The sequence below is a fragment of the Cordyceps militaris genome (genome assembly GCF_000225605.1).
Source record: "Cordyceps militaris CM01 unplaced genomic scaffold CCM_S00006, whole genome shotgun sequence".
NCBI classification, from domain to species: Eukaryota; Fungi; Ascomycota; class Sordariomycetes; order Hypocreales; family Cordycipitaceae; genus Cordyceps; species Cordyceps militaris.
The window spans coordinates 2,880,377-2,893,305 of record NW_006271974.1 but is presented as its reverse complement, the minus strand read 5'-3'; the positions used below and the strand labels follow the sequence as shown (position 1 = coordinate 2,893,305).

The 12,929-nt window shown below is 57.7% G+C and overlaps 4 protein-coding genes across 4 annotated transcripts; 2 read left to right on the top strand and 2 right to left on the bottom strand.

Annotated features, from left to right (window-relative positions):
- Positions 1 to 2: 2 nt before the first annotated feature.
- CCM_08166 (uncharacterized protein) lies at positions 3 to 1,613 on the bottom strand (the record flags this gene model as incomplete). Its single annotated transcript, XM_006673305.1, has 3 exons — positions 3 to 920; positions 986 to 1,528; positions 1,581 to 1,613. 3 exons carry the CDS (start codon positions 1,611 to 1,613, stop codon positions 3 to 5), a joined length of 1,494 nt encoding a protein of 497 aa, XP_006673368.1.
- A 1,251-nt stretch (positions 1,614 to 2,864) lies between these two features.
- On the top strand, positions 2,865 to 4,663 carry CCM_08165 (acetamidase; the record flags this gene model as incomplete). The annotated part of the gene is made up of 3 exons (XM_006673304.1): positions 2,865 to 2,924; positions 2,976 to 4,346; positions 4,403 to 4,663. The coding sequence occupies 3 exons, from the start codon at positions 2,865 to 2,867 to the stop codon at positions 4,661 to 4,663; spliced, it is 1,692 nt and encodes a 563-aa protein (XP_006673367.1).
- Positions 4,664 to 6,370: 1,707 nt separating this feature from the next.
- CCM_08164 (Peptidase aspartic, catalytic) lies at positions 6,371 to 7,973 on the top strand (the record flags this gene model as incomplete). Its single annotated transcript, XM_006673303.1, is given in 3 exon segments — positions 6,371 to 6,898; positions 6,918 to 6,978; positions 7,084 to 7,973. The coding sequence occupies 3 exon segments, from the start codon at positions 6,371 to 6,373 to the stop codon at positions 7,971 to 7,973; spliced, it is 1,479 nt and encodes a 492-aa protein (XP_006673366.1).
- A 266-nt stretch (positions 7,974 to 8,239) lies between these two features.
- Positions 8,240 to 9,284, bottom strand: CCM_08163 (methyltransferase; the record flags this gene model as incomplete). Its single annotated transcript, XM_006673302.1, has 3 exons — positions 8,240 to 9,003; positions 9,070 to 9,172; positions 9,249 to 9,284. 3 exons carry the CDS (start codon positions 9,282 to 9,284, stop codon positions 8,240 to 8,242), a joined length of 903 nt encoding a protein of 300 aa, XP_006673365.1.
- Between the last annotated feature and the right edge of the window lie 3,645 nt (positions 9,285 to 12,929).

The following is a 12,929-nucleotide window of genomic DNA, read 5'->3' as shown; positions in this document are numbered from 1 at the left end:
GTCTAGAGACTGCTGTCCTTTTCCGACGTCCAAGCGTTAATCTCCGAGGGCACGGCGATGAATTCGTTGCTCGTGTTGTCGCCGTCTTCGCTGGGCGTGCGCGAGGAGCCCCCCTCCTCGCTGGCCTTCCAGGTCGACAGCTGGTCGACACGGCGAATGCCCATGAGCCACGAGACCAGGCCGCGCGGGGCCCAGCGGCCGACAAAGCCGTAGACGCTGGATCCGAGGCCGATGCGGACCGTGTCGCTGGTGATGGAGCCGTCAATGACGTCAAACACGGAGTTGTGCAGGCGGCGCAGCGAGCTGCCCTTGAAGCCGCGGATGCGCGCGCCGGAAATGGCGGAGCTCGTCTGCGCGACAAAGTTGCGGGCGTAGACGTGCTTGGCGCCGTCGGGCCAGACGAGCGTCTCCTGGGGCTGGCCGGTAGTGTGCTGGCCCTGGCCGATGGCCAGGTTCCGGGCCGGGACAAAGCCGGCAAAGTCAAAGGTTCCGAGCTGCATGTGCGTGACGGGGATGTCGAGCGGCCGCAGCTCGGCCGTCAGGACCTCGGTAAAGGCGGAGAGCGCGGAGCAGACGGTGGCTTCGGGGGCGTGGAACGGCGGGTTGATGGACGAGATGATGGACGGCGTCAGGACCATGACCTTGGGCGGCACCCACTTCTCGCCGATGGGCTGGAGTCGCGACGTGAGCAGCGGGAGGAAGGCCTGGATGGTGAGGATGGGGTGGAGGAGATGGGTGTTGAACAGGTCGGCGAAGCTCGAGGGCGGTATCGTCGCAATCGGCGAGGTCTGGTAATGGAGGCTCGGGATGAGAATGACGGATCGCAGGGTTAACTGGTTGGGCTTGATGTGAGGACCTGGAGCATGCGGCGCCTGAAGGTACGCCGCAAACTTTTCGATGGCAGATCCGGCGCTTGGAGGCTGCAGTGCAAGGTTAGCCAGGAGGTCAACGGTCGGGTGCGCCGCGAAGGATCAGGTCTACGCACATCCGTTGTATCAATCTTCAAGGGGCTGATGTCCTGACGCGCGTAGGAGTGCACCGTCTTCTCGTCTTCGGGGGCGTCGCAGACGACGTACACGATGAAGCCGCGTCTCTCCATGTCGAGCGAGAGGGACTTGGTCAGGGGCAGGGCGGGGGAGCCGGCGACGACGACGACCTCGGTGCGGCCGCCGTTCCGGGCGCGCTTGGCGCGGCGCGTCTTGCGCATGGACCTGGACGTGCGGTAGCCCTTGACGACGACGGCGCCGCAGACGACGACGACGACGCCCGTGAGGATGCGGTGCCGGGACACCCAGTCCTGCGCGCGCTCCCACGTGGAGAGGCACACGACGGCGACGGGCACCTGGACGGGCGGCGCGGGCCGCAGCGAGTCGGGGATCCATGTCTGGGCGCTCAGGGTATCGCGGACGACGTCGGCGGCGCGGTCGACGCTCTTGTCTATAAAGTCGGCCGCATTGTTGGTGTACTGCCGAACCTGCACGGGAATTTTCCCCAGCTGAGGAGGGGAGAGATGTTGTATTAGTCGCGGCTGTGTTGTGTGGGGTGATTCGAAGCCCTTTTTTTTTTCTCGCAAAACTTACCAGGTCTAGAATCTGTTGTTCATCCACCGGCATGATGATGACGATGGTGTATGTGGATGGAAGAGGAGTCGAGTCGAGTCGCAGTGACGCTATTCAGCTTTTTTTCCTGCCCGAAACGGCGGCCTTGTTTGGCTCCTGGCGGTTAGTGGGGCGATCCACTGAAACTCATATGGAGGGCAACGGACATGTGCCATGCGCACGTGTGCAGAGTCAGAGGCAGAACCGTTTTAGACGTATACACAACATTGTTGAACTTGATGCGTATGTTTGGGAAAAGGTGGCTTGCGCAAGTCTCATTTTGCTTCTTTGTTGGATTTGATCGTACGCACATGCGTCTGGTAAAGAAGTACTTCCCGCAGTCAGTTCTGTACCAGTACGGAGCAATGTAACCAGGATTGGACTTGGGGTTTGTTATGCCAGAAGGTAGAGCAAATTAAGCCTCAAGATGACTGAAGTAAACAATCAGGAAGAATCCAAGAATAGGAGACACCCCAGGGGCAGAAGCTCGACTTCATGGGAATGGAAAAGTAAACAGATGTCAAGCTAGTCTGTTGTAGGGTAGGTACTGTGCGGGCAGGGCGACAAAATCACTAGCCCATGTGAAGGTAGAAAAAAAAAGATGAAAAAGAACAAGGACGAATATGATTGAATATAGATAATACAATAATAGACAGGAAAAATGGTACGCATAAGTAAGATGATAGTATTACTGACAATGTGGTTTCTTTGGCCACCGGGCTGTTGGGCTAGCCACGGCGTAAAGTTCGGCCTCCACGCCCTGTAGACTTGGCTGGCGCATCCACAGTTCCGACAGCCGTACGAATCGCAAAACCAAAAGCATATAAAACTCAACAGTCAAGTGCAATGCGACTATACGGTTAACTTTTGTGCACCGTCACAACACGCTACACACAGTCTGCCACTAGTTAACACCCCAAAGCCCCAAGCCGGCCCCGGAGCAAGCACCCTGCGACGCATCAGTGGCCCCGTTTCCCCAACTGCCGGCCCCGCAGCCATCCACTCAGAGGGCTACTAAAGAGCCGGCTATCGACGGCTCCACAAACCCGGAGGACCCCACCCAGCCCGGCCGCCGGAGGGGCACCCGTATTTCCTCTCAGGTCTTTCCCGGGCTACCCCAAAACTCGTGATTTGTGCAGGGTCGCTGCTGGCCACAATTGACGCCGCGAATTGCCCGGTACTGTTTTCTTCCTCCTGTTTCCTCCCTCTTTTCCCCCAGCTTCACTGCAGTCCATTACACGCAGTCTACCCCTCTGATAGCCCACAATGTTGATGGATTACCTCCGACACAGGCGCGACTGGCATGTCTACGCAGTTTCATCATTTGTGCTTGGTTAGGAGCTAACATGATTACAACTCGATAGCCGCACCAAGCAGGAGGAACGGGTCGACCGAATTCGAGCCGTCAAGTCCTACCATGGCCCCTTCAGCGTTCTAGACAGGGAGATTGTCAATAAGACCATTCAGGAGCTGGTCAAGGAGGTTCACGAACACCCCAGTAAAGCCACGCAGATCCTCAACACCTACGGCAAGGTCGCCCTCCGGGCCCACGAAAAGACCAACTGCGTCACGGAAATTCTCCTCGACTCGGCCGAGAAGTGGGTGACGGACGGCTCGATTAATCTCAAGGGTCCCTTGGCCGGCATCCCAGTGAGCTTGAAAGACACGGTTGACGTCACTGGCTACGACAGCACGGTCGGTTACAGCCGCTTCGTCGGTATCAAGGCCACCGACGGGCCGACTGCCCGCATTCTGAAGGATGCCGGCGCTGTCCCCTACGTCAAGACCAACGTCCCCATCACCCTCCTCAGCTTCGAGTCCGCAAACGATGTCTGGGGCACGTCAACCAACCCCTACAACAAGAACTACACGCCCGGCGGCTCCACCGGTGGCGAAGGTGCTCTGCTGGCGCTCGGTGGTAGAATTGGTGTCGGGAGCGATGTCGCGGGTAGTGTTCGCTGCCCGGCGCACTTTTCCGGCATCTACGCTCTCAAGTGCTCGACCGGTCGCTGGCCGAAGCTGGGCACGCGCACCAGCATGCCCGGCCAGGATGGCATTCCTGCCGTGTACAGCCCCATGGCCCACACCCTCGACGACCTCGCCTACTTTACGCGCTCCATTGTCCAAATGAAGCCTTGGAACTACGACCACTCTGTCCACCCCATCCCGTGGCGACTGGAGGTCGAGGAGGCTTATGCCGCCAGGAAGACGCTCCGGGTCGGCGTCATGCCAACGGACCGTGTCGTCGACCCCAGCCCTGCTTGTGCTCGCGCTCTCGACAGGACGGTCAACGCCCTCCGGGCCAAGGGCCATGAAATCATCGACAACATTACCCCCCCAGAGCCATACGAGGCCTTGCAGCTGGCTTCACAGCTGCTCGACGACGACGGTGTCCAGACGGCCATGTCGTTTTTCCGTGCTGGTGAAGGAAATGACCGCGGGGTGGCCCGAATGCGGTTCTACTTTCGCCTTCCTCGTATCGTAAAGTATGCGCATTACCTCTGGGTTAGATACGTCCGCCGTGATACAGTTTGGGCCGGCCTCCTTGTCAACTGGCACCCCAAGACCACCTACCAGTACTGGCAGCTGATTGCCAAGCGTGAGGCATACAAGCGCCAATGGTTCGATTTCTGGGAGGAGGAGGGATTCGATTTCATCATCACGCCCCCGAATGCTACCCCTGCTGTTCCTCATGGCGGCATGCACGATGCATGCAGCAGCTGCGGCTACACGTTTCTTTTCAACCTGGTACGCCTCCCTCCTGCTACAAGATGATGAAGAACAGTACTGCTAATAAATTCCAGCTTGATTACACGGCTGGTGTCCTCCCAGTAACGCACGTGGACAAGGTCAAGGACCGGCTGCCCGAGGGCTTCGACGTCGGCAAGCTCAACGGCGTGGCCCGCGGCGCATACAAGCACTACAACGCCGACGACATGCACGGACTGCCGGTCGGCGTCCAAGTGGTTGGACGAAGATTGGAGGAGGAAAAGGTCCTTGCGTTGATGAAGAGAGTGGACGATGCCCTCGGCGATGACAAGTTCAAGCTGCTGGAGCTGGACTAAGGAAAAGCGTGGGACTGATGATAAACTTTGGCTGGCACAGCCACACCTAGAGCCACCCTTGCATTTGTATGCCGTTTGACGCGTCTGATTTACTTATTTCTGGACCCTGGTCTTGTACATTCGCCCACGTCCTGGAGAATAGAAGGCGTCGTTGGGATGGCCGTCCAAACCTTGCCGAGGCTGGGGCAGCAAACTTTGTTCCTCTCGGCGGTCGAGTTTCAAAACATACGAAGCTTGGGCTGTCCCTGCTATCGAATCTATCGCTTGAATTAGCCAAGAAATCCAACGCCTTTTCTCCCCTAATCATGGTAGCGTGGGTCTCACTTTCAAGTCCTTCGTGGTGAGAACTTGCGGTACCAGCATGAAATGGGTGGGGGAAGAGCACGTTTTAAGAGAAACCAAAAGAAGAAACTTAAAAAGACGAACCATCCTCGCCATAACCGTCGCATAGGCCCTTTTGTGACAAGGGAGAAGGCGCACAAGCCACGAGGCCAAGGCATTCAATTCAGTTCACTTGCTCTGCAACGGGTTCCCTTTTCCAGACGATAGGAAGCTAACAATGCAAGAGAACAACAACCGAAGATAGCCCAGTTTTCGGAAATAGTAAATCCGCGCTCTTTCCAGATAACGAGGCGAGACGGAGCGAGCGAGCATCACGCCCCCCCAACGTCGTACTCTCCGCGTTTCATGCCGTCCTGACCCACGCGCAAAGACCCAACGTCGGCGCCGGCTACCAGCCTTGCCGGGCACTATTTTCAGCAGACCGGACAAGCTTTCCTCAGCAAATATTCCGATCAATTCCATAGCTGCCGTATAGTTTGTTCGGTTTTGCTCGATTGCTGCGTCTTTGGTGTCTGGTGGAGAAGCCCCTTGTCGGGCGCTGTTGGAATCTTTGGCTCGATATATCTTTGGCTCGATATACAAAAATAAGCGAGATTGCCATAATCGGCTCGCAAGGATTCGGGGATCCTTTCCTGCGAGAAGCACCAAACACTATGCAGCATCCGGGAGCTCTGGCTCTCTTATTCCCGTCCGTCGTCGGGGGTGAAACGGTGCAACTGGTAAGTTGTCTCATAATCTTTTTTAACTTTGGCCCTATTTTGCCATGAGAAACGGCGCCGTCATTTTTTCGGTCCCGTCTCCATTACTGATTGTTTCGTTTTTAGGCGCATAGGCCGGGGGGGGGCAACGTATGATGTGAAGGTCCTCTTGCTCCATCCAATCGATGCACGATGACGGCCTCCAGTAACTTTTTTTCATGGAAATAATTTTTTGGCATCAAAAATGATACTGTCAGTTTGAAGACGCTGGCGTGAGAAACAAGTCGAGCCTCTATACAGTCATGTAAGAGATATCATAGAGTGACGCCATGAATGAGCTGGGGCGTTTCTGCTCGATCTGGTATAGGCTTTGTATAGATGGCTCTCACAGGTTATGCATGAGTCGATTTCTCAGCTCAATGCTCAGTCTTGAGCTGTTCAAGCAAGCAAGCTCTCGCTTCCTCCCGAGATGCACGAGCCGCTCAACTTGCCCGACCAGACAATGGCAAAGCAGCGTCTATATAAACTCAGGGTTTCCAGCTTGTTTCTAGCCAACTACTCCAATGTACAAACCAAGCTATCCAATCTATACCCTAGCACTATCGCGAACCTGCCAAGAAGCGTCTTCACCATACACCCTCCCCCGGGTCTCGTCTCCCCATCCATCATGAAGCATCTCCCGCTCCTCCTCCTCGCCGGCGAGGCCGCCACGGCGCAGCCGCGCGTCTTCCAAAACCTCGTGCAGCACTTTGAGAGCGCCGAAATGGGTCCCTTTATCCCCTTTGTGGAGCTCGGCTTCGGCGCGGCGCCGGCGCTGCAGCCCATCACCGGCATCTTCGACACGGGCTCCTCCGACACCATTGTGCCCGAGGCCGGCAGCGAGGTGTGCCAGCAGGCGCGGCAGCAGTGCACCGCGCCCGCGCCCGTCGTCCTCGGCCAGTTCGACCCGGCGGCCGCCGCGGCCGCCGGTGACTTTCGCCGCCTCGACGGCCAGCGCTTCAACGCCACGTTTGGCGGCGGCGACCAGTACGACGGCGACTACATCAAGACGTCCGTCGTGCTGGGACAGGATGGCCAGGGCAGGGTCGCGGGAGCGCAGGTCGCGCTGGCGTCGCACAGTGAGCCCCGGACGGAGCTCCCGCAGGTGCCCGTGTTTGGACTGGGGTCCGATCCTGAACGAGGCATCGGAGAGGCCGTATGACAACCTGCCAAAGAAGATGAAGGACGCGGGCGTCACAAAGGGCCAGGCGTATAGTGTTGTGCTCAACCCGACTCGTAAGTGCAACCCCCACCCCCCCAAGAAACAGGAAGCGCAGGGCATGTTCTCGTTGGGTCCACAAACATTGGGGGCAAGGACTTGGCTTACAAGATATGATGTAGCATTGGGAAATGGCAGCGTCTTTTTCGGCGGCATTGACCGCGCCAAGTTTGAGGGCGAGCTCAACGAGGTCCCGCTGGCGAAGAATAAGCGCGGCGAGCTCCCCGAGTTTGTGGTCAAGATGAGTTCCGTCGCGCTGGTCCCGGGAGCGCGCGATGCGGCCAACAACGGGAGCGCACGGCGGGACGCTGACGGGGGCAGCAGACGCGCGAAGCGCATGTCGTGGAAGCGCGGTGTCGGGGCCAGACGCCTGGGCACGGCCAAGAACACATATGGTCCGCAAGGCGCGGCGAGGCGAGAAGTGGGCGAGAGGCGGCTGGCCATGCGGAACAAGAGGAGCGATGGCTACCACAAGAAGAACCGCAATGGCGATAAAAAGAATGGCAACGGCAACAGCAACAATGGTAGCAATGCCTGCAACGGCAGCAAGAACGAAATCAACCTCGGCCTCGACCCGCGCGACGGCTTCATCCTCATGGACACGGGCGGCGTGGAAATGGCGCTCCCCGCACACGTCGTGTCGGCGCTCGCCCAGGCGCTCGGCACGAGCTTTTCCGAGGATGACGGGCTCGGGCCCGTGCCGTGCGGGCAGCTCGAGGGGGACGCGGCGCTCATCATGCGGTTCCAAGACGACGCCGTGGAGACGCGCGTGCCGCTCGCCCACATGCGTCTGTCGGCGGCGCTCGCGGACCCGGCGCTGACGAGCGACGGCCTCTGCCAGCTCGTCGTGCGGGCCGTCGCCGATGGCGGCGGCGAGGGGACGAGCGTCGCCACCCTGCCCTTCTTCGCCGCCGTCTACACCGTCTTCGACCTCGACGGCAACAGGCTCTTTTTTGCGCCGGCAAAGGGGGATCCTGGCGCGCCTGCCGCGCAGCTCGAGGAGTTTCCGTGAAAAAAAAAAAAAAAAAACGTTAAGACAGGATCCAAGTTAGGCTCTGTGTGTAGCAATATACTTTGCTGTTGAATAATATAGCTGTCTATTCCCTCAAACCACCAGGAGAAGCGGTTGTCTGTCGTTGGCTCATTGTAATCTGGTTTACTGCTTGTAGCAGTTGGGATCTTGGAGACTGGTAGATTGAAAGACGACGTAAAAATATTCGCCTCGCGCCGAAAGAGACCTTGAAGCCATGCCAATCCGCAATGCTTCATAAATCCCACTCACACCTTGGTCGCCAGCGCTCTCAGTCGCACATACGAAATCATCTGCCCTCCGTGCCCATCATCACACACGAAGCGCAGCGCCTCGGCCGCCTCCCGCACCGCCGCCTCCCTCTCCGCGCCCTCGGGCACGCTCTCCAAGATGGCCTTCCCAAACAGGCGCAGCCAGCCCTCGACGCCGCCCTCGTCCGCGCGCGTCGGGCGCCACTCCCTCTCGACGCGGTCGGCGCGGAAGCCCGCCGCCTCCAGCGCGGCCGTCACCCACGCCTCGTCGGGGAAGAACCACGGGTAGTGGCGCTCCGTGACGGCGGCGAGGCCGCCGGGACAGCGCCGCGCGCAGGCGACGAGCAGCGCCGCGGCCATCTCTTGGACGTTGCCGAGGCCGCCCATTTCAAAGACGAAGACGCCGCCGGGGGCGAGGGCGGCGTGCACGGCGGCGAAGAAGGAGGCGCGCGTGGCGGGGGCGCGCAGGATCCAGTGCATGGCGGCGTTGGAAAAGACCTTGGAAAAGGACGCGTTTTGCAGCGCTGCGTTGCTGTGGATTTTGGTCCCGTCGAGGACTGCGGATGAGTGGTTAGTATAGCTTCTCTGGTTCTTCGGGCTGGTCCAAGTGGGTGTGGTTGCCATGCCTTCAAAGGTCGCGTTGGGATGCTCTTTGCACAAGTCCCGCGCGGCGACAATCATGGCTGCGGAGCTGTCGATGCCGTGGATAGAGCCCTTGCCTTCGGACAGGACCTTGGCAAATTCGAGATTCAAGATGCCATCTGGTTAATGCGTGTCAGCCAGGTTCCATCCATGCCCTCGCAGGCTCGCAGGGAGGCGAGACAGACCGCCGCAGCCAATGTCCAGGACAACATCATCTTTTTGCAAATCGAGCCACTGCGTCACCTTGCCCGCCAGCTTGGGCACAAACGACGCCGAGTGCTGGTAGTCCTAGCATGACCAGGCAAAGTTAGATGTGGATGGAAGATGGCACTTTGCGGGGTTCGGAGTCTTGCATTCCACTTACACCGGAATTCCAATCATCTTTGCCCTGTTCCGCCATTTCGTGCAAAATCAAGTCAGACGATATATCTGAGGAATAGTAAAAAAATAGCTATTCTTATAAACGGGAAATGAATTTTTTTGCGGTTTTGTCGCTCTTCTTTTGATGATGGAGAGAACACACGCTTTATAGCTTACTAGCAACGCACCCATCCGTCGCCGAGATCGGAGCCGCTGCGGCGAGAGGCCAAAGGGTCGCAAAATCTTACCTTGATGTTTGGTTTACGTCACAGAAGGTTCCGGTTCCGTGCCAAATAATCATCTTTGGTTCGTAAGACAAAAAAGTCGCCTTTAGGCAGCAAGAATGGCGTACGCCGTTGCGACTCCAAGGCGACCCCACCTCACGTCCTACAGCCTTTTCACTTTTCACGACATCAGGCGAACCCAGAAGCTTGCCAACGCACGACACTGACCGAGGCGGGCATGTCTTGACCCTCAACTCATCTCCCGCTCGCGCGGCCGCTTCTGAGATCTATTCGAGCATGATAACTCGGCATCATGGTAGACCAAGATCAACAGGTGCGCTCGTACGTGCATCTGGCCCAGCTGCCGCGCGCCAGCGATGCGCTGCAGATGCTCCAACGCGTCGCCTCGGCCGTGAAGCCGATTATGCGCAACCACCGGTGGCGGGTGGGCGAGCTGGCTGAATTCTACCCTAACCAAGCCAACCTGTTGGGTACATTTTACAACCCTGTCTACGTTTTTTTTGGTGCGGTTCGTCATGCAACTAACGCGTCGGCACACAGGCCTCAATGTCAACCGCGGACAGCAAATCTGCTTGCGACTGCGGTACGCCAACGACAAGTCGCTCTTCCTGGAACTGGACATGGTCATTGACACGATGCTGCACGAGCTCTGCCACAACGTCCATGGGCCGCACAACGACGCCTTCCATGCGTTGTGGGAGACACTGCGTGACGAGCATTTGAGGCTGTCTCTGGCCGGCTACAGTGGCGCGTCATTTCTCTCCGAGGGCCGTCGCCTGGGCGGTGCGGCGGCCGTCTCTGCGCCCGAACGCGGCCGCATCATGTCCCGGGCCGTGGCCGGCCGCCGGCTTGGCGGAGGATCCGGGCCGGCGCTGACGGCAGAGTTGCGTCGCACAGCGGCGGCCGAGGCTGCCGAACGGCGAAGGAGGGCGCTGGCGGGTTGCGGCGCGGCGACGCTCAACGAGACGCAGATCCAGGACATGGGGGAGACGGTGCGACGCAACGGGTTCAGGACGCAGGCCGAGGAGGACCGCGCCAACGACGTGGCGATTGCGCAGGCCGTCGCGGAGCTCATGGGCGAGGGACCGGGACCAAGACGGCATCCAACCTCACCACCAACAGCGAGTATGAGTAATCGTCGGGCTAATCAAAGTGCGCCGGCGGCACGCAGTCGTTTGGTTACAATGCTGGAGCAGCAGAGATGGCGGGTTCCGCGGGATCAAAATGGAGACACGAGCAGCAACGGTGTGGGTTCCGCGGTGTGGGTGTGCTCGGTGTGTACACTGCACAACCCAGGGGGTTACCTTGTCTGCGACGCGTGTTGTAGCGAGCGCAAGGTGAGTGCGGTGATAGATGTGATAGATCTCACGTAGCGGTGAAGAAGGCCTCTGCAGCGAAGAAACGAATAAATGAAGTAATGAGGAATCGAAGGAACAAATCAAAGGAACGAAGTAGACGACTCGTCTTTACTCGGTGCCAACAGACGCTCTATGCGGGCAAGGCAAGCTATTTTTAGACGGGTATAAGAATGAAACGTATAGCACATGCCATGTGCATGGTGTTTGTAGAGCATGACTTGTTCTGTGCCGAACCGCTGTTTATGAAACGAATATTGCGAGGTGGATTTAAAGGTTATGGTCGCATTGAGCGGAGGATCGACGGCGAGCCTGGGCATCTATGGGCGTATTCGTCTCGAGCAAAGGTGGCGAGACTGAGGACCTGGTCTCGGGTGAGAATAATGGCCGGGATATGTGCATCGTCGGCAGGGTTTCCGGACAGAGACATGCGTGGACATTGCATGAATTGGGCTGCGGCACGGCATGTGTGTGTGTGTCCGTAGTTATTATTCCTAGTTGGACGTTGTAGTCGATGTCTGCGGGTGACTAGCGGTGCGGTCGTGGCGGAATGCTTGGCAGGCAGAATGACTTGGATTTCGGCTGAAGAGCACGCGGGCAGGGCGGCGCATAGGAGATTAGAGAGCACGGGAATTAAGTTTGAACGGGACATCTGGCGATGGGTGGGCTCGGTCCCGTCCTGAGTGCTACGTTGGAAGACGAGGCTTTGGCGGTCCTGAGATGCCGATATGAGGTCTGCAGGCTGCGGTGAAAGGGCAGGCGGGCAAATGAGGGGCGGAAAAAAAGAGACTATTTTGATGGCGACGACAACCTGGGCCCGACGTGGCTGTGGTGGTCAAGGATGTCAAGAACATCAGCTCATGTGTGGTTCGGTGAGGGCGGTGATTTTGGTACATACATGACAACGGTTAGTCTGGAGGGCGGCGATGCATCCTCACCGGTAGGAGGTAGCAAACGGCAGCAACCACAAAGACTACTGACTGGCCTGATTCTGAACGCCTTGTTTGGGGACTCCGTACCTAACGTTCGTTATTAGGCATTTTTTTCTTTCTTTGTTGGATGGATGGCGGGCTAGAAAAAGAGCCTCGAGTCCACACCAGATTCTGGACGTTCTGGACCAAGGTCGGACCCGGTTCCAGAACGGCGCAGAAACAAGGAACAGGGCGGAAGAAAAGCTTGGAACGCGGTCGGGAAGGCCAGCCAGCCACCAAGGGCAGGTGTGTGTGTACCGTTTGCTGCTCTGTCATCCGTAGTAGGCCGTAATAGCAGTGCAGTGTCTCACATGGGGGCTATTTGATGGCGGCGCCAAGCTGTTTGGTGGCAGATATTTTATGCAGGACGGAGGAAGTTGGTGTTGATGAAAAGATTTTGGGTGCAAGACATACATGGATGGTGTGGTGTGTCTGAAAGTCTGGAAGCACAAGAGCCCTGCAGGCACCATGTCGCAGATTAGGTACGTGGGTGGGCAGGTAGGCTGGTACATGGCTGCTGACCTGAAGAACGGGTGTACTTCATGTATCTCTCTACCGGGTTATATAAGGGTCCATTAAGGCGCTCACCCGTTGACTGGAGCAAGACCCGGCGGGCGGCACTCGGCGGGCGATTTTGGGCGGTGGTGGCTTGTTGGTATAAGGTACGATACTCCTCACCTGCAACGTGGCTTGTGCGAGAAAAAAAAGGAAGAAAAAAAAAGAAGAAAAGAAAGAAGAAAAAAAAGAAAGAAAAAAAAGAGAAAAAAAAAAAAACCAAAAATGTAAATGGAAAGGAAAGAAATTCACTCGAGAGGCACTTGACCCTGTCGCCGTTGCGGCTCGGTGCTGATATCTTTTCTTTTCTTCACTCCCTCAGCTTTCTCTGCACACGGCTTGTCGATCACCGGAGCAGGCAGGGGTCGCAGGGCCCAGAGGGGGGAGGGGCCAGAACATGCGGATTTGCAGCCAAGTTGCTAGTGGGAATAGCAACTGCTGTCAAGCGGGATGGAGATGGTCTCTGCTCAAGTGGTAGTTACTCGTGAAGCAGCTGGATTTGTCTAGAAGCAACGAGTATCAAAATAGATGGACTGTCCTACTTGGGGACGAGACCGGC